The 19,377-nt window shown below is 29.3% G+C and overlaps 3 protein-coding genes across 11 annotated transcripts in view; 2 read left to right on the top strand and 1 right to left on the bottom strand.

The window, feature by feature from the left end:
- The window catches only part of LOC107440360 (transmembrane channel-like protein 7), a 60,939-nt gene extending 59,891 nt beyond the window's left edge, over nt 1-1,048 (bottom strand). For 6 of the 8 annotated variants that reach the window (XR_011636272.2, XM_043053776.3, XM_087158271.1 and 3 more), the window contains exon 1: nt 872-1,048. The gene's annotated coding sequence lies outside the window, so the exon portion shown is untranslated. The remainder of the gene's footprint in view (nt 1-871) is intronic. The other 2 variants (XM_043053777.3, XM_087158270.1) reach the window with 2 other exon arrangements.
- A 5,693-nt stretch (nt 1,049-6,741) lies between these two features.
- On the top strand, nt 6,742-12,635 carry LOC147816157 (uncharacterized). Of its 2 annotated transcripts, none has more exons than XM_087158269.1 (4): nt 6,742-6,918; nt 10,740-10,911; nt 11,072-11,168; nt 12,475-12,635. In XM_087158269.1, the coding sequence occupies exons 2-4, from the start codon at nt 10,749-10,751 to the stop codon at nt 12,572-12,574; spliced, it is 360 nt and encodes a 119-aa protein (XP_087014395.1). In that variant the 5' UTR covers nt 6,742-6,918; nt 10,740-10,748; the 3' UTR covers nt 12,575-12,635. The 2 variants fall into 2 exon arrangements, with proteins under 2 accessions (XP_087014395.1, XP_087014394.1); XM_087158268.1 differs by lacking the exon at nt 6,742-6,918 and adding an exon at nt 7,828-7,959.
- Nucleotides 12,636-16,563: 3,928 nt separating this feature from the next.
- Nucleotides 16,564-19,377, top strand: part of LOC107440358 (UBX domain-containing protein 4) — a 64,947-nt gene continuing 62,133 nt past the window's right edge. The window contains exon 1 of the mRNA XM_043053774.3: nt 16,564-16,908. The gene's annotated coding sequence lies outside the window, so the exon portion shown is untranslated. The remainder of the gene's footprint in view (nt 16,909-19,377) is intronic.

Raw genomic sequence — 19,377 nt, 5'->3', positions numbered from 1 at the left:
GACTGAAAATTATAAAAACTCCAATAAGAAACATAAAATAAAAATATGTTGTAATAATTAGAGATAAACTCTTTTCTGTTACCTAAGGCAATCAAACAGGTTATATTGTTTTAATTTTTGATTCCTTTGTCAGAAGGATGCATATCTATGACATAGAAGATGGGGAATTTTTGATTTAACAGCTTTGAATAATTACTATTACAGTTTTAACAAAAAGGTACAAGAAAAAATTATTGCAACTGTTACTGTAAGTTCAAAGTGAAATGAATCCAACAGGACTTCAATATCTGTATGCCTAGGTAGACCGTTTAATGTACACAAACTAGCACATGACTAGTTAGTGGAAAATTTGTCACCATCCTAGAAAATCTTTTACTATTACTATAAATTTTTCTTCTTCAAAGAAAGTTTGTATTTTTTCGAATTGCTGAGGGGAAAAAAATTTTCTTTTTACGCTTATTCAAACCAATACAAACATGATTACATTCACAATTAAAAATTCGACATCCAGATTTTTATTTACGCTACTTAAGATCTTGCATAATAATTTGTATTTTCACATCATATATTATGTTTCTTATTCACGCAATTTTATGGATTACGCAATTATAATTATCAAGTGAGTCAAAAATTATACACTGGAAATTCTATTCACGTGATTTTAGAATGAAACATTGAGATTTGTATTCATTTGATTTTAAAATCAAACATTGAGTTTAAAATCAAACATTGAGATTGGTAATTCGGATGAAATAAAAAAGTTACAGACATTTAAATTCATACAGATTAAATAAACAAATAAAATCTTGCATAGAAAGTTTTTTTTTTAAAAAAACTAAAACATAGTTAACATTCCGTCGATAAATCTTACCTACATACACTTTTTCTTATCTAAATTTTAGGTATTTTTTTTACTCATGTAAAAAGCGCTTTTGCATATTGCATTTTTGTAATTCTATTTTCATCTTTTTCACCCTAATTACCCCTGTGGTATGAATCAAATGTAGTTCTATGGTATGAATCAAAATATAGTTCTATGAAAATTAAACATTTGGCTGGTTATTTTCAGGCTTGTGTGCTCAAAATAGGCTTATAAGCCTTCGTCAGATAGAAAAGGACAGCAAAACATTTGACCCTGTAAGCTAAAAACAATTTGGAACGTGAGTTTAATGACCCTGAGGCACTGGCATTGATCGTAAGTAAACAATCAATGACGACCAATGATTAAGGAGCCCCTTAAAATGGATTTTTCGAAAATAAATTTTAAAAAATGAAGAAAAACAATGCAAAAAAGATCAATTTCAAATATATACTCAATTTTTTTTTAAATTTAAAGATTATTTTTAGTTCTAATTTAACAAAATAAAGTAAAATTTAATTTATTAATATTTATTTCAATTTTCACTATGCTTTCTTAAATGAAAAGGTATGAAAGATTGAATGACTTATGGCCCAGCGTACAATAAATCCGGGCTTGATTACATAGCTTAAACACAAAAGCTTAACCGTGTAAAGCTATGCAAAATAGTACTAGTAGTAAAAACATCGTACAAGAAAATCCAAATCATAAGTAAATCAAAAGACCAGTTTCACGCGCAAAACATGGCGCTAACATCTTTAAGTATATTATTTTCTGACATCCCCACCGTATCTAAGCATTGCGGTTAAACATTAACAAGCAATTTAATTTAAATTCTAGTTTTTTTTTTTTTTATTTCTGAAATTAAATTGTCGAAAAGTATATTAAAAATCATAATATAAAAATAAATAAAAAAATATCTAAGTCGACCCTTGCAGGGTTTCGTACCCAGGACTTCCGGGAATACATATCAACCTTGCCCACAGCGCTACCAACTGCGCAAAGCTTCACATTCCAGCCCCGCGTATATTTAGCTCAAAGCACTTCCTTCCGGTTAGTCAACAAAATACATTTTGGCCTATTGTGGGCTCACTAAATGGTCTATAAGAAATTCCTTTGGTATAATTGTTTGTTACATTAGACTCTAATTTCGTTGCGAGTTTGAAATTTATAAGTTAATATTATAGGGAATAACGGGGTGTGATGTGTGTGTGTCTCCTGATACGACTTTTGTCCCTTTTCAGCCATTATTCGCTCTTTACCAAAGAAAAAGAATTCTTCTCATATATAGAACACTTTGTTCACTGAAAAATATTGAAAAAGAAGTTAAAAAAATAACATAAAATAAAATAAATAAAAATTATTTAAACTTTAACTGTTCATTAGCTATTATTCGTTGTTTCAGAAAAGAAAAATAGTTATTTCTATATACAGAACACTTGATTCACGTAAAACTGCTGAAAAGTATATTAAAAAACATAATATAAGGTAAATAAAAGAAATTCAAAGTCGACCCTTGCAGGGTTTCGAACCCAGGAGTTCCGGGAGTATATAGTAACCTTTCCCACAGCGCTACCAACTGCACCACGCTTCGCATACCAGCACCGCGAATATTTAGCTTAAAGCACCTTCTCCCGGTTAATCAACAAAACTTATTTTGGCCCAAATGTGGGCCCACTAATCGGTCTGTAAGAAATTCCTTAGGTGCAATTGTTTGTTACAATAAACTGTAATTTCGATCTGATTTTGAAATTTATAGGTTAATATTATAGGGAGTAACGGGGTGTGATGTGGGCGTGCCTCCTAATACGACTTTTGTCCCTTTTTCTGCCATTATTCGCTCTTTAACAAAGAAAAATATTTCTTTTCATATATTGAACACTTTATTCACTTAAAAATATTGAGAAAGAAGTTAAAAAAATAATATGAAATAAAATAAATAAATAAAAAAAAATGATCAAAATTTATCAGTTTATTAGCTATTATTCGCTATTTCAAGAAGGAAAAATAGTTATTTCTATACACAGAACACTTCATTCACGTTAAAGTGTTGAAAAGTATATTAAAAAACATAATATAAAGTAAATTAAAAAAATTTAAAGTCATCCCTCGCAGGGTTTCGAAGCCAGGCCCTCCGGGACTACATATCGACCTTGCCCATAGCACTACCTACTGCGCCACGCTTCACATACCAGCCTCGCGAATATTTAGCTTAATAGAGAAAAAAAAATTTCCTCTTAGAAGTGATAAAACTTTACTATCCTCTGAAATTAAAGTAAGCTGGCGAATAATATGCTTCGTTCTTTCTGAAATTTTGGCATTCGTGAAAATAAAGTAAAATTGGTAATTTTAGAAAGAAAACAATTTTTTTTTCAACTCTAATTTCGCAAGACAAATACTGACGAGAAATACCCTCAGTGGTAGACAGATCATGGGTTGGACATCCCTTGTCGTCAGGCTGGCTAACTATGGGAGGTTCTCGTGGTCTTCCTCTCCATGTAACGCAAATGCAGGTTAGTTCCATCAAAAAGTCCTCCACGAAGGTAAAATTTCTCCAAATGCTTGATCCAGCAGTTCCCTTGTCTTCTGGATTGGTTCAAAATTACAAGGCTATGGAGTTGAACATTAGTAGTCGTAAACCCAACAATTGGGTCGGTTGTTCAATGACGGTTATTAAATTAAATTAAATAGATTTTTCAAATCGAATAGGCCGGAATAGACTGGTTGGTAGGCACTGGGCCCATGTCCAAGAATTTGTGTGTGTGACCCTCACCGGCCAAAGACTCCCCGTCTAGTAAATGGTGACTGGTGCACGTTAAATCTGTCAGGTCGCAAAGTCTTCTGTGTTCTTATAACAAATCATGCCTCCGGGGGTAGTGATCCAGGAGTTTCCTTGTCTTCTGGGTTGGTTAAAAATTACAAGGATACTGAGTTTGCTACAATTAGCGTTCAGCAGAACTATGACAACATTTTGCAGGCGTTCGCTCTTAGCGTGTGGAGAGTCACAGAAGAAGGAAGTACGTTAGTTTCTGTTTTGATTTTCAAATAGATCTTTTAAGTTAGGAGACTATATGAAACTAAAAACTGCATTAAACATAGTTCTTGAAAAAAAGCACGGTGGAAATTTAAAAAAATTAAGCATAACATAAGCACGGTGGTATAAGCCGGAAGTTTTCGAAATTTATCTGGTTTTAGAAAGCTTTTCATTGTTTACATTCAGTCAATCATCTGAAAACACCACCCATTGAGTCATATTTCAAAGTAACACCCAGAAAGCATGTAACCTTACGACAACATTGTGTTTTAACTTTATTTTCATTGTCACGAAAAGGTTTGCAGTAAAAACCTTTTTTCAATAAAGCAAAAATATTGCAATTTCCAACCTTTTTTCCTAAAAGGAAAACTAAATGATTTTTAAAGCTTTTTTAAAAAACATTGTTACTTAGGCTAAAAAATAAGCAAATGGCAAACCTTAATATTTTCATTTTTGTTCGTTGTCATGATAAGGTCAGCAGAAATATAAAGCTGAAACCTTTTTCCAAGGAAAGAAAATAAGGCAAATATTAACCTTTCCAGCGAAAATATTAATAAATAATTAGAAAATATTTTGCAAAAAACCTCATTTTAGAGAAAGCAAATAAACGAGTATAAGACCATGTTTTTGGATTGTTTTCTAAGGTCTGCGAAAGTATGCAGCGAAAACCTTTTTTTAAAGTTTTCTTGCAGTCACGGTTTAGATTTAAAAAGTTGGGAAAACATTTCTGTTGAGTCTGAATCATATCAAGTCAAGGGCTTTACCGTCTTCCTGTTATAACGAGAAATACTTTAGCAGTTTTCGAGTTTTGCTTTTTTAAGAAAATGTGAACCCAACAAATAAAAGTTAACGTTAATTTTTCGAAACTTTTCATTCGAATAATCACATTAAAAATGAATAAAATTTAAAAAAATTTCATTTTGACCTTCAATATTTTTTTTCTTCAGAAATTTAAATTTTTTTTAAAAATTGTCTTTAGGGGTCCTATGCGTTGCGCTTCCTTTAAAATGTGTGACCTATTCTCGTTTATTTTACCTCATTGCAGATCTAATTATGGTATAGCACTAAAATATCCGCACCAAGAGAATTTTATTTAAAATATTCGATACAAAAAATATACAAAAAATTCGCCCAACAGTCCCTTGTGAACTAGAGGGTCCACGATTTGTGACTAACGGCGTGATGGTGACTATAAAATCAGCATCGCGCACCTTCCGTTTTTATTTCCACGACAAGCTGGTACCTGCTCTAAAGCTGGGTAGATTCAAAGCCTAGACCCATAGCTTTATTTCATCATATCTTAGGAGTGAATTTAAAAACTTTTTGCGCACAAAACTCACTGTATAGTGTGCAAAATAAGAAACAGACCTCCCTGAATAAATTTTGATCTAATGACCGGATCTTCACGTTTTGTGACTCAATTTTAATGGTTCGAAGGGATGGCATAGGCTAATTAATGCAGACGATATTTTAACTTACGAAATCAGGTGCAAAATTTTACTTTCTCTGAATAAACATACCTTTTTTCAGACGCATTTAGATTTTGAACCCCCAAAATATAGTGGGTTGCCGCAGTCTGGGGAATATGGTCCACATTGTTTGATCAGGAGAGCGATCCAAAGTTTGGATCCCTTAATTGTAATTTTACTTTTTGCGTCTTTCGCGATATATCCAGATCTTTTTAAACAAGTTGAAAAATTTTGAACAGAATTTAAAAATTCGTTATTCTAAAGATAATTACATGCAAAAAATTATTTTTCGTAGGCATTTATTATTTTTTATTATGTTATTAAATAATAGCTGGAAAAATTTTGAATTGTAAGGCATACAACTTCTTATTAAATTTTAATGTAGGTAATTTTGCATGGCGAAACACAAAGTTGAGTTAAATCGGTTGAATTGTTCCTGCGTATATTTAAAATTCGATTTCTCAGAAACAATTTAACCGATTTTGCTCAAATTTTATATTTTGCCATGTAAAATTACCTATTTCTAAAGGATGTAAAAAAATACATACCTCATAATTTAAAAGTTTTCCGACTATTACTTTATAAAATAATAATAAAAATATTTACTAAAATATACTTCTTCCATAACATAATGGATAAACGAATTTCATAATTGTGTGCAAATATTTTTCAATTCGCTTAAAAAGCTCTTGAAATATGGTGAAATACGCAAAAAGTAAAATTAACATTATGGGAATCAACTGTTGGACCGAGCTCCTGGCCAAACTATTTAGACCATATTTCCTTGATTGCGGCTAACCTCTAGATTTTGGGGGTCAGAAATCTAAATCAGTTGGAGAGAAAAAGAAATTATTTAGAGAAAGTACGATTTTTGTCTGATTTCGTAACTTAAAATATCGTCTGCACTAAGTAATAAGCATTTTTGAGGTTATAGTCCTAGAACGTGAAGATCTGATCATTAGATAAAAAGTTATTCAGGATGGTCCGTTAAATTTTTGCACACTGTATAAAATTTCAATAATATCAATTGCAGTTTTTGCGATCAATGTTATAAGGTTGAATTTTTCAACTCTATTTCACTTGGTAGAGTTAAAAATATATTAAGTGCATTAGTGGATGTATCTGTATATTTATAAATCTTATTTTTTATTCATATAGTGTTTTTATTTTTAGTACTTTATTTACAATTTAACCGTGAAATTAAAAAGTTATAAATGCTGATTATTTTATTTTTGAAGAATAAAATTTATTTATTTATAAAATTATATTCAAGAATTTCTTTTCTTTATCGAAAACAAAATAGCTAATTAAATTGTATTAACATTTTTCTAATGTAATTAATGCTTGTAATCGTTTTTGATTTCTAGTAATTTATTTTTGTTCAATCATTATTTAGAATAAATTACAATTGTAATCGACACCTAATTCTGGACAGCGACTAGTTGAATTGTATATAACTAACTGATGGTCAGCCCCAGTCTACCAGCAGCGACAAAAAATGACGCAAGCGGCCAACTCCTCCTGGTGTGAGAGATCCCTTTGACGTCGGGCTAACAGTAAGAGATTTCCTGAACGCAAATGTGGTGAAATTTTATTGAAACAAATTTTCATAAAAGCACAAGATGGTCTTAATACTTGACAAATGTATTCCATTGTCTCCTAGATTGGGTTCAAAATTAAAAGGTTTCAGGCATGAAGAATTGTATTTAATATCATTTATATGAGGTGTAAATAAATAATTGTTTGAATGTTTAGTTTTGGTATTATTCAATTACAATCAAGTCTTGTAGATATGTTATTTGTACGTAGAGATTTTACATATAATTTTGAAATAAATTTGTCAAACTGACAATCAAACAATTTGCAACTACAGTAAAATGCTTTCTCTAAAAAGTTTATGAGTTAACAGGTACGTAAATGTTTAACCATTGCTGATAATTTGCATCAGTTTTTCAGAGTGAAAATTTTTTTTATATGCGTTTTCAACAAAACACTGTTGAAAATAAAAAATTAGTATTAAAATGTAAAAGGAAGTGATATAAGAAAAAACACGTTTTTCTAAAGGAGGAGGGGAGGCTAAAAGTCAGCTTAATTAAATTTTACTCAAGTCGTTTAAAAAATCTGGTCTTTTAAATCTCTACTTTTCCTTTTAACGTCTTATTTGTATTAGCTAACAACTATATATCTAAAATACATAAAATGAAAACGGAAAAGCAATAAATAAACTTTGAAAAAAAGTTCTTTAAAAAACTAGAAAAACTTCTATTAGCCCTGCTGTACTGAAACTTTAAGGCAATACTTTATGTTCAAACTTCAAAATTCTCATTCGATTAAAAATAATAATAAAAAGAAAAAAGAAACAATCTCACTAAATTTAACATTAGAAAATTATTGTAAACCTGATTCCCCTCCATCCAATAATACTGTCTTAAAAACTTACGTCATGCGCAACAAAGCACTAATATTACTGCTGGTGATCATTATCACTCTTGGAGTTTGCTTTCGCAATTAAAATTTAAATTGGAGTTTAAGTTTTATTGACATTCTGTTATATTGTTTCAAGTTAAAGATATTCGATTTTCTTTTCAACAAAAAAAGTAGGTACACCGTTAGATTGTATTTCATTTTCATTATTAAGTATTTAATTTACGTATTGTTATTTTTTTTAAGATTATCAATTAATATTACCATTTAACTTAGAAATCTAAAACTTAAATTATGCTTGGGACGACACAACCTAAGGGACATTGATTATTATGCTCTCTTCTTAATTTCAATAAATTTTAAGTAAACACTGAAACTATAATTTAAATTTAACTATCAATATTTTAATTTATTACTCTTATTATTATTTGACATTAATTTTTTTTTTGGATGTACGCGTTGCCTGAAGATTCATGTAAATAGTTCCAGAGACATTGCAAAAAAAAGCAAAAAGTACAATTTAAATAACTATTAAAAAATGAAATTAATACTAGCGTTAATTAAACTTGCACTAATATGAAAATATAGCTCAACTAATAAAAATTATATTTCCCAAATTGGAGATTTATTCATATTAAAATTTTTATGACGCTTCAGACTACTTATCAGGATTTTAAAATCCAAACTGTGTATTACTGTGTGTGTTTGAATCTGAGTTTTGCCAAACGTAGCATTTATAATGCTTTCTTCGCGCACTTTCGAGTTTATTTAAGGCTAGAAGATTGCAATTTAAATTTCGGTAACTTTCCAATTAGCTTAAGCTTATTAATTTCTAGACAGAATAATATGTGTTTTATTCGTTTTCTAACCACTATAAGTAGAATTTATTGCTTATAGGAATAATCTTCTATCGAAAATGTGACTTTTTTTCCTAGTAGCAGGAATGTTCAATTTAGAATTGGAACTCTGTGCTATATGTCAAAACATATTTTAATCGCTTTCTGTCCACTATTAGCACAATTTATTGCCACATTATTGGCTGATAGGAAGTCATCATAAATCGAAATGTTAACCCCTTCCCGACTAGCTAGTGCGCGAATTCAGACTAAACGTCTTATCGGGATGCATGCACACCGTCGCTTAAATTAATTACTTTTATAATTTTGCGAAAAAAGTTTAGATTTATTTGAACGTGAAATACGCAAAGAATTAAATTGACATTAAAGGTTGACCCAAACTTTCGATCCCTCTCCTACCTAAACTATTGGAACCATATTTTTAATATTGTGACGACAACCAATTTAAAGGCAGGAATTGAAATCCTACTAAAAGGAGGCATGTTTTTTCAACGAAACACTTTTTTATTGTTGTCTGGTTTTATAATTTAAAATGTAGTCTACAATAATAAATTAGGATATTTAAGATAAGGCCCTTGAACCAAGTTTGGGTCACGGTTTAGAACAGCGGTTTCCAACTGGCGGCCCGGGGGCCGCATCCGGCCCGCGAAGCCTTTTTTCGTGGCCCGGGAACTAAAATATATTAGTTATTTTTTTTGTGGGAAATTTTCGTACAAAATCTGTATGGGTTTAGAATACTTTTCTCGTTAACAAAAACCTAATTTCTTCGTTTCAATGAAATTTTACATACCAGCGGTGCAAAAATATTTATTTCTCAGGTTTTGCATTCAAGAAAATATTTATTCAAATACAAAAATAATCGTGAATGTTGCTCTTTTTTTTTTTTTTTTTTTTTTTTTTTTTTTTTTTTTGTATTTTGTGAATATAATTTAGCATGTATGTATCAGAAATTTTCTCGAAGAAATTCTCCGTTTTAACTTTTTGAAACCACTCAATTTCGGCGAAAATATTTACGCACACATTTATAAATTTTAAATTTAAAATGCAAATATCTATTATCAGGTGATTGCAGTAGACAAACCTCAATTTTCTCATTGAACATTTTGTGTGCTACTGTATAAGTTTTATGTCTTAACAACTTGATATCTGTTGCACATCAATTGTTTAATACATAGCTGCACATTAAAGTTATTGTAGCCCGAATCATTTAATATGCAGTTTGATATTTTTAAAAATCTACTTCTTATTTTAATTTGTAATTCAATAGTTTTGTTTTGTACAGCTTGGTAAAAATCTGACAGAAATATTTAATGTTCCTTCAAACATAAAAGAGTCCTGTATAAAATTTTGATAAAGTTGCGGCCCGCCATTTGTGTTTTTAATTGTGGCCCCCGGCCTCATCTAAGTTGGAAAGCCCTGGTTTAGAACAACAGATTTATTATTTTAGGGAACTACCCTTTTTAATCCTGTTTTAAGTGGTTCATAATAATACTCTGTTATTATAAACCACTAATCATTACCGTGTAATAAAATACTCAGTCAGGAACAGTTTCTGCGATCATTAGTAAAATACCACGGATAACCCCAACTGTATCTAAGTATTAGATAGTATTGAATTTGTCTGTAATCTGCAATTTAATGCCCTGTTTTCATATTCATTTAAATACATTAAAATTTTATTTGACCATCTGATTCTGAAAAATTGTCAATTGTTTCCTGTATTTTTGAAGAAAAAACAAAATTTTAAAATAAAACGAGATTTAACGTTATATTTCTACGCTAATTATCTGGTACAATGTTGAATTTTTTTCTAAAATTAAAAAAGTGTCAAAGATTTTCTTTTTTGTAAATTGAAGGGCAATTCTTGAGTCCTCTACCCAACGCTATTCACTTAAGTAATTTTGTTTGAAAAATTGCTTGTTTTTCTATATCAATTAAGTACTTTAAAAATTTTCTTAATCCGACTGAGCGTTTCACATTTTTGTAATTTCGTACGGAAATTTCTACTCAATACACAACTTTTTCATTGAACAAGAAAAAAAAAATTGGATTTCCATCAGAAAATGAAAGAATTAAAAATGTTTTATATTTTTTAGAAAGATTTCATGTTTAGCTGCCATGGTAAAGACTGTATGGCCTTTGTGGCAAATCTTCTTAGAAGGTTAATAACAGATGAGGTGGCCATCTGCTACAGTTTAACTGGAAAAAGTAAAAGTGGACAATTGAAAAACTCTTTTGAAAAGACTGACATTTACAAGATGATTAGAGGTAACTAATAATATATATATATATATATATATATATATATATATATATATATATATATATATATATATATATATATATATATATATATATATATATATATATATATACAGAAGAATTATAAAATTTCATTCGCATTTATTCATTTATTCACTTTTTTTAGATGTTTGCATCCAGTCTTTTGATACATTTAAAGAAAACTATTTTAAAGAAGCCTTAAGTGACTGGCTTTCACAAGCCAAATTTAGAAAAAGGAGAAGGTATGTTTTATTTTGTTTTTAAAATATTATTGAGCAGATAAATTTAATAGTACATTAATATATAATTAATATATAATTTTAGTTCATTAATATATATTTTTCTTTATATATAAAAAGAAACTTGTAGTTGATATTTTAAATTATTGGCAATTATAAATTATGAAAAAAAATGAAGAGTTTTATTTGTGTAAAATCTTTTTGTAGTGACGTTTAAAAATATATACTTTTAAGAAATTTTTTTTCATTGTTAATAATTCATTAATGGTAATAAAAATACCTGCTATTATTTATTAATTATGTGTGATATTACATTTAAATTAATATAAAAATTCCAATAACAGTTAAATGATAATCTTATAAAAATATTTGAAAATCTTAAATTTACTGTAAAATGAAATCCGATCAAAATTTTAAAAATTACTCTATGAATTTAGCGAATTCATGTGGAAATTTAAAATCAAACTAAATTCTGTAGCTCTGAAATGCTTACAAGTAGGCACGCAAACAAACTCAGGAGTAAACTTATTATTTTATTGTATATGGACAGGATGCGCGAATACTTTTATTTATTTTTATTGATTAGTTTCATGTTTAAATTAGTAACGGAGTCACATTATAACTTCATAGACAGATTCTGGTGCAATTGTTTTTTTTCCTCGTATTTCACTAAAAAAATCTGTTAAAAAAGATTTTTGTAGTTTTCCTATAGATATTTCTTTAAAAAAATTACCTTTTTTTTTTCAAATTACAAAGAAAAAAAATTTACTGTAAAATGTTTTGATCTGAATTATTATGCATATTTATTTGGTTTGTTCAAAGTCTTTACTCTTCGACGACTAAAAACTTTGATATCGAAATAACAACAAACATTATATTCAACAAGTTCAGCTCAAGCCAGAGAACAACGAAACCTGTTTTCCACAACCCTTTACAATGATCAACACACATAATGGGCATGAAGTTCTCTCGCTTCTCATGAGATGACAAGACAACCACAATTCTAATTTCTATGGTAAACACCATCTCTTGATCCACAATCAAAATAAAAATTTTAGATATCAACTGTACAGACTTTTACCGAACTGTGTATGATCTGATATGCAGGAAGAAAAAATCTTATTTACAAAGATTTTTTTAACAGTTTTTGTTTCAAAAAAATTCATTTACTATTTTTTTTTTCCAGTAGCACTAAGAAATTTTCTACTAATCAGAGATCTTCTATAATATGATTAATACAGGGTTTCTGTTTGTTTTTACAGTGTAGTTTCAATTCCACTGATGTAAATTTTCCCATTTTATTTTTCAGGGAAACGAGAGCTGGAATAACCTCAGTTGCTGAATGTTCTGAATGTTTGACAACTTCATTTTTTATTTTTGCTTCGACATATTTTTTATTTTTATATTGATCTGTAATTTTTTATTTGATACAACAATTATTTATGGAATAAATATTTGTTTAAAAATCTATTTATTGCTATTGTATTTTCTACAGTTGAAATCCAATTGTTTTTGAGAAATTTTTAACCTATTTGAGCTACAAAATATAAAAACTGGCTTTTATTTTCTATAGATAATATTTTAAGAAGTGTCCCATTTATCTAGACAAAAAAAAAATGCTTTTCCATAATATCAAAGAAAATAATATTAATGCCAGTTGTTAGCACTATGAATTAAATGTTTAAATTTTGTTTTATCCTGTTATATACTTAAAAATTAAGGTAATTTTTCTGTGTGTCCAATTTATTGATTTGAAATATAAGCATTGCAAAAAAAAAAAAAATTCAAATATTTTTAACATTCTTATTTTGTTGAACAAAAATTTGAACTATTTTAGCATTTAAATCTTAATTTTTATCATTTTTAATGACTTCCTGGTGATTATCAATTTTAACAGGAACTTTAAAATAAAAATCAGTATTAAAGAAGTGAGTTTAAAATTTAAATATAAAAACAATATTTATAAACTTCATGAACAAGGAAATTTCTTATACGTAGGGAAATATGCAAACATTCTTTTTTAGCTCAAAGAAGAAATATTTGGAATTTTTTCGCTCAGTTCTTACAGCAAAGTAAGTTAGACTGATTAAAAATGACTATTTCCCCCAAAATAATCAAGCAAAATTGATGGAAAGGAGAATTTACCTCGGACTGAGAAGCTATTCGCGATCGCAACGAACTATAGGGGGCGTTGTTGTATGAGACGCTTACCTGCGATTTCCATATGAACCGTCATTCAGTTACTCTGGAGACGTCGTTAATGTAGCGTGTAGCATTGCAACGTTCCTTCTTTAATGTGGCTTATTAAATTTAAAAAAGAAAAATGCTTGATATTCTCTCTTGTACAACCGAAAACAAAATGGTATCTCTTTTTATTAGAGAAGGAATATCCAAAACACATCGGAAAAATATTTGTACATTAACAGAAGAAAATATGTATATTCTTATAAGAGTTAAAACCTAATGCCCGAGAAATAGTATTACTAAATTTAATGATATAACATGAAAGGCCCATTTAAACTTTACATTCTATAGTTTTAAGAATCATATTAGTTCAAAAATTAAAATGAACAAAAAGTATACATAAGCCTCATAATTTTATGAAATTTAATTTTGTAAACAACGTTTTTTGACAACAATTTTTATCAAAAAATTTCAAGTTTCAATAAAAATCATTATTTAGAAACTAAGAAACGTAAAATAAAGAATGCTGACGAAACAAAAACAAAAAAAAAAAAAACAATTCTTTTTTGTCGCCATTTTTAGTGCTACGAATATTCGTCTTTGGGATTTGCCAAAAACAAAACAAGATGCAATTTTATTTTTTCAGGAGGGAAATATTTTACCGAAAAAACGAAAATGCACCAATTCCCACAACATAAAACTTTATCTTGGCAAACGTACGTTTTGGAAATGTTATTTCATTTGGAATCTTATTCATCAGAGTTCATATGGCGATATGATTGTTTTGAATCTATGCTAAACTCTATATCGGCTCATTTTCCACCGAAATCCAATTAACTATTTTGATTTTAAATAAAGTGTTTTATTTTATGAATTGTCGCAAAAATTTTAAGTGTAGATTGGCGGCACTTAAAAACCGCCAAATCTGTAGCGGCGGTGGCGTTAATACGTCGTAAGTACCGAATTTTTATTCCATACTTTTCTGAATCATATTATTTCAAACATTGGAATATACAAGAAGTATACATAAACACATAATGTTATACCATTTAATTTTTCAAAAGTATTTTGAGAACAATTTTTATCAAAAAATTATAAACTAAAAAACGGAAAATAAAGAATTCTTAGGATAAAAAAAAAAACGATTTTAAGAATTATTAACATTGAAATAAAAACTTTCATATTGTTTCTTTTTTTATTATTCTTATAGTTCTTAATCAGACGTAAAAAACCATTCTGTAGAGAACCATCATCAAATGAAAAAAAAAATATTTACAAGCAAATTTTTTATTGTAAAAATCATTGCACTTACCTGATTTATAATTCCCGGAGAATTCCAAAATGATAAGTTCCTTGTTTGAAAACTTTATTCTCAAATAATAGATACATAGTTTATACCTTCATTACTTTTAGATAACATACTACACAGCAAAATTTTATAATTGATATGAATTTGAATATGTAGCTAAAAACAGAATAGCTGAATTCTAGTTGAACTTATTCTTTCAAAATTAAAAAAACTTGCCAAGAAAACGATTAAAATTAATTAAGAATCAGCACAAATGGCACTATTTCAAGTAACTTGGATAATTTTTTATTGTTGTTTTCCGAATTATATGGATACAGAAATATATACTATTCTATAACGAAGAAGAATATGCTATAACTATTACAATTCTGTATGTTCTGAATTCATATTTATTCACTGGAATGACGAAAGCAATGTTGACTTCACTTTAATTCGTAATGAATTGAAGACAGAAGAAATGCATTTTACCTTAATACACACATCTGTAACAGTATCCGAAATCGGAAGTCATCAGTTGCAAGTTTGTTGATAATAGAAATTAAAAATTATTGAGGAATTTTTCTTCAAATGTTTGGCGTGTTCTGTTCCTGAAAGATTTACTAATATTCTGGAGATTTTTTTCAAGTTCTTCGGCCTTTTCCTTAGGGAAATTTTGTTTCTTATTTGCTGCTAAAAAATGGCGTCTGATTCAGTCAATGACTTTGATGGAACTAAATGAAAACGTGATAAATTAATGTCCGATATTTACAGGCTCCCGCTAGACGGCGTACTCGAGCGTTGCGATCGCGAATAAGAAGAAAAATATAAAACAAATAATAAAACGCGCTGTCATACAATCGTGGGAGAGATGACATCACGTTCAGAATGACGTTTTAGCTGACGTACACTAGCAATAGTATTAAATTGCATTGTCAATGAAAATCTCATGACAAGGTAGATTTTAGCTGAGCATACGAAACGCTGCAAACGAAAACCTTATAATTACGTAGATTTAAGATGATTTTCATCTTAGAACTAGCTTTATTCAAGGTTTTTTTCCCGCTTGAAAACCTTAAGACAACCTCGTTTTATGGTTGTTATGTAGAAGGTTTTTTTCCAAGGTTTTGGATTAGGGTAATGTGCGTAGAATAGAGCAGATTGTCGCAGACCTCGTTTTAAGGTTAGAGGGTTTACATGTAAACCGTATAAAAACCCTTTTCAGGTTTATATGAAAAGGTTTTTGTTGGGTGAAAAAAACCTTATATTGCTATCTGGGACATAGTTTTAATCTCAAAATTTTGAAATAATTTTTTTCAGCTGTTTTTTATAAAACACTGTTCGATAATTATTTTTCTTCTGAAAATCTGTCATATGTCGACATTGGTCATTGGTCCATTTCACTTGAAATAAATTCATGTGTTTTTTTTTTCCCTCATTCAAAATGAGAAAATATTGCACATGATATTAGAATGTGAATTCGTTTTATACGTAGATGAAAATGATGAATACAAAACGGGATTTTTAGCTAATCACATTCACATTGCGAGAAGAATCAAAACGTATGATTTTTAAAATGCGCGTAAATACGAATCGCGATATAGGATTTCTGAATCATGAGACTACAAATAACTTGATTTGCTTCAAAATCGGCACAAATAAACCACGTCATAGTTGGATATCTAAATGAGCGATTCGTAATAATATCGAAATTTTATAAACATCGTGGAAATACATCATTTAAATTTGCGATGAAGTTAAATTTGCCAGCAACAGTCAGTCAAGCATCACTGACTGCGGTCAGTGTGCGGATGGGTGACCACTTGGATCAGTCTGCGTAGGGACCAAGGGTGCGCGAATTTGGTCCTTGTTAAACTGTTTTATCGTAAAGTGCTCGACTTCGAGTGCAGGTCGTCGGGCTACCGAAGCGGAGGTGCCATCCCCTCTGCAGAGGATCAAAATTGTGATGGCATGTCTTCGATCTTCCAAGCTTCGGAGCCTTCCAATCTTTCCCAGACCGTCACTCTAGTGTGACGTAAATGAACTACAACACCAACAGCAACTATTTTACAGGAGTTAAACATCTCAGCTCGCTGTTATGAATTTCTTTTCGAAATGATGATGAGTTTCTCATAAAGACGCACGTAGATTAATTTTTCAGTTTAGAAATGTTAACAGTTGCTTATTGTTACTGGATTAATTCACAAAAATATTTCTAGATTACTTTTATAGAAGATCTATTTACTTTTTCTTGATATTGGCAATCTTTGAATGGTAAAATCTGTATTTTCACAATCGTTTATAAAATCGAAACTTTCTAAGATTTAGCTGTTGTCTTATGAGGATCTATGTTATTTCCTTGTTCAAAATATTTTTCGACTAAATTTGTTCATAATTTTAATAAGAAAAAATTTGAAGATTGACTTTTTTCCCGTCACTTGTATTCACATAATTAATAATAAATTAAGATAAGTCTAATCCTTTAATAATTTCTTATTGTTTTTTCCGCGCACTTGTTTTTAAATGTAAAGGTATAGGATAAGATTTTATATTTGTTATTATCTATATATTTTGTCCCTAAAATTGATAATATGTTAACATAACAAAAATTATATAATAAATAACCTTGAGGGACCTGTACGTTTTTATGGGAGGTACCTATTTTGTGAAAATTGTGACATAATTTGTGAAAATTATATTAAAAAATCAACACCATAATATGGTAAAGTGGGGAGATATCCGTATCGTGATCTATGGCAGAATAACCGCCAAGTCATGGAAACTTCCGGACAGTGGCCCGCGAGAAACTTAAAAAAACATCACAGAAAGGGACCAACTTGAAAGGTATAATTCGTAGCCACCCTCCGTCAAACATCTATATGTATTTTTTAAAAAAAATTGTAAGTTTAAAATCTATTTGGAATCTTGGCGAGACAGATCATGATAAGGTAATATCCCCGGTAAAGTAAGAAGAGGGTGATTCTGTGGCGCCAACTGAAATCGCCAAGGTGCCAAATAGATTTTAAATATGCGAATTTAAAAAACAAGCAAACATGTAATCTAACTATACTTTTCGAATTGGTCCCTTTCTGTGTTTTTTTTTTAGTTTCTCGCGGGCCACTATCCGGAAGTTTCCAAGACTTGGCGATTATTCTGCCGCAGATCACTATAAGGAAATCTCCCCGAAGATATTTTCAAAAATTGTCAGTGCAAATTAAAATCATTTATGACTAGTAAATTTTTATATATTTTCCCCCATATATTCAAAAATAATTTTGCTATTGTAAAATTTTAGGCTTAAAATTGTATCCAAATTTAAGAATCATTGTCCATTGTTAAATTTCAACTTGAATTTTAAAAAAAAAGCATGCATTATCAGTACTTGCACTAAAAGTTATTTTCATTATGAGAACATTTACCACTGGCTCATACAAAAGAAAGTTTCACAGATAAAAAAAAATTTTCATGCAAAAATAAAGGTTTGTTAGAATAAACAACAATGTTGAATGTTTAGAATGATGTTTTTCAATAACGAATTTCAACTTATTGCGAAGTTTACAAAAGGAGCGCCTTGTCGCTTAATTTAAAAAAAAAACTTGTTATAATATGGCGCAAGCGACTATTTAGGCCACACTATCTGACCAAGCACATGCTACCTATTCATATTTGGGGAATTAGCCAGGGATTTATCGTTTCTTACAGGGATACAAAAACAAAATTTTAAGAGGCGGGGAAGAGAATCTTAAAACTTGCTTTTTTAAAAGCATTTTATGTAACTACCATTTTTCCTAAAGTTGAATTTGTGAAGGTACCGCTAAAGGGCAGTAAATTTGCCCTTAATGATGATAATAAGTTGAACTTCATTTTTTCCCCTTCAGTTTGAGCATACCATTTAAATTTTCATTACATTTATTAAAGTTGTCTTTACCAAAATTCAGTTTATACAGGGTTTTAGGCGCACCTGGAAAGTCATGAATTTCGGTATCGAACAATATTTGTCATGAAATGTCATGATTTTAACTATTTTTTTAAAACAAAAATCATGGAAAGTCATGGATTTAGGTCACCGAAGAGTTTTATTTTTAAAATGGAATCCCCCCCCCCAATCATTTCATGGTGTTCTGAATATCTGAATTTGTAAAAAAATCCCCACTCAGAGTCATATTTTATTAAAATATAAAATGTTTTTATCATGTTCTTTAAAAATTATGGCATTCTTTCAAAAAATGAAAGAAAAAACATCATTTCTAGAACGAAGTATATTTTAAACTTCTGTGATTTCAGAATTATTATTATTATGTATTAATTTTTATTTTATCAATTTAAAGTTCTAGATGAAGCAAGCCAGTCATTGGCAATTTTTTTAAAATTCCGAAATGAAAACAGAAAAATCAGGAGTATTTCTTTCCTTTCTGATGAACAAGAAAAGTATCTTTAGAATATAACTCTGCAGAAATTATTTTTTTTTCGCTCAGCTATTATTTTTTTCAGCTATTTTATTGCTTCAACTTTTTCTTTACTCTGTTTTTTAAGTTTAAAATCATTAAATATGAAGATGCAGAGTATAACAGTTTTGGTTATACCTATCATTTTAATTCATGTTATTATAATGCTTTTTAAATTTATTATTCTGTTTTTGTCGGAGAAAATAGTGTCAAGTCATGAAAAGTTCTTGGAATGAGTCATGAATTTGAAAATGTAGCAGAGATACCCTGTATATATTTGCAACTTTATGTGATTCCT

Source organism: Parasteatoda tepidariorum, chromosome 2 (genome assembly GCF_982258835.1).
Source record: "Parasteatoda tepidariorum strain Cologne lab strain chromosome 2, Ptep-v5.0, whole genome shotgun sequence".
Classification (NCBI taxonomy): domain Eukaryota; kingdom Metazoa; phylum Arthropoda; class Arachnida; order Araneae; family Theridiidae; genus Parasteatoda; species Parasteatoda tepidariorum.
This window is presented reverse-complemented; position numbering and strand designations above follow the sequence as displayed.

Excerpts from the sequence above, each read along its gene's own strand:
- LOC147816157 (XM_087158269.1), top strand. The coding sequence starts at position 10,749 with ATGTTTAGCTGCCATGGTAAAGACTGTATGGCCTTTGTGGCAAATCTT. Across the intron at positions 10,912-11,071 it reads CATTTACAAGATGATTAGAG|ATGTTTGCATCCAGTCTTTT; the intron begins GTAACTAATAAT and ends CACTTTTTTTAG. Across the intron at positions 11,169-12,474 it reads AAATTTAGAAAAAGGAGAAG|GGAAACGAGAGCTGGAATAA; the intron begins GTATGTTTTATT and ends TTTATTTTTCAG.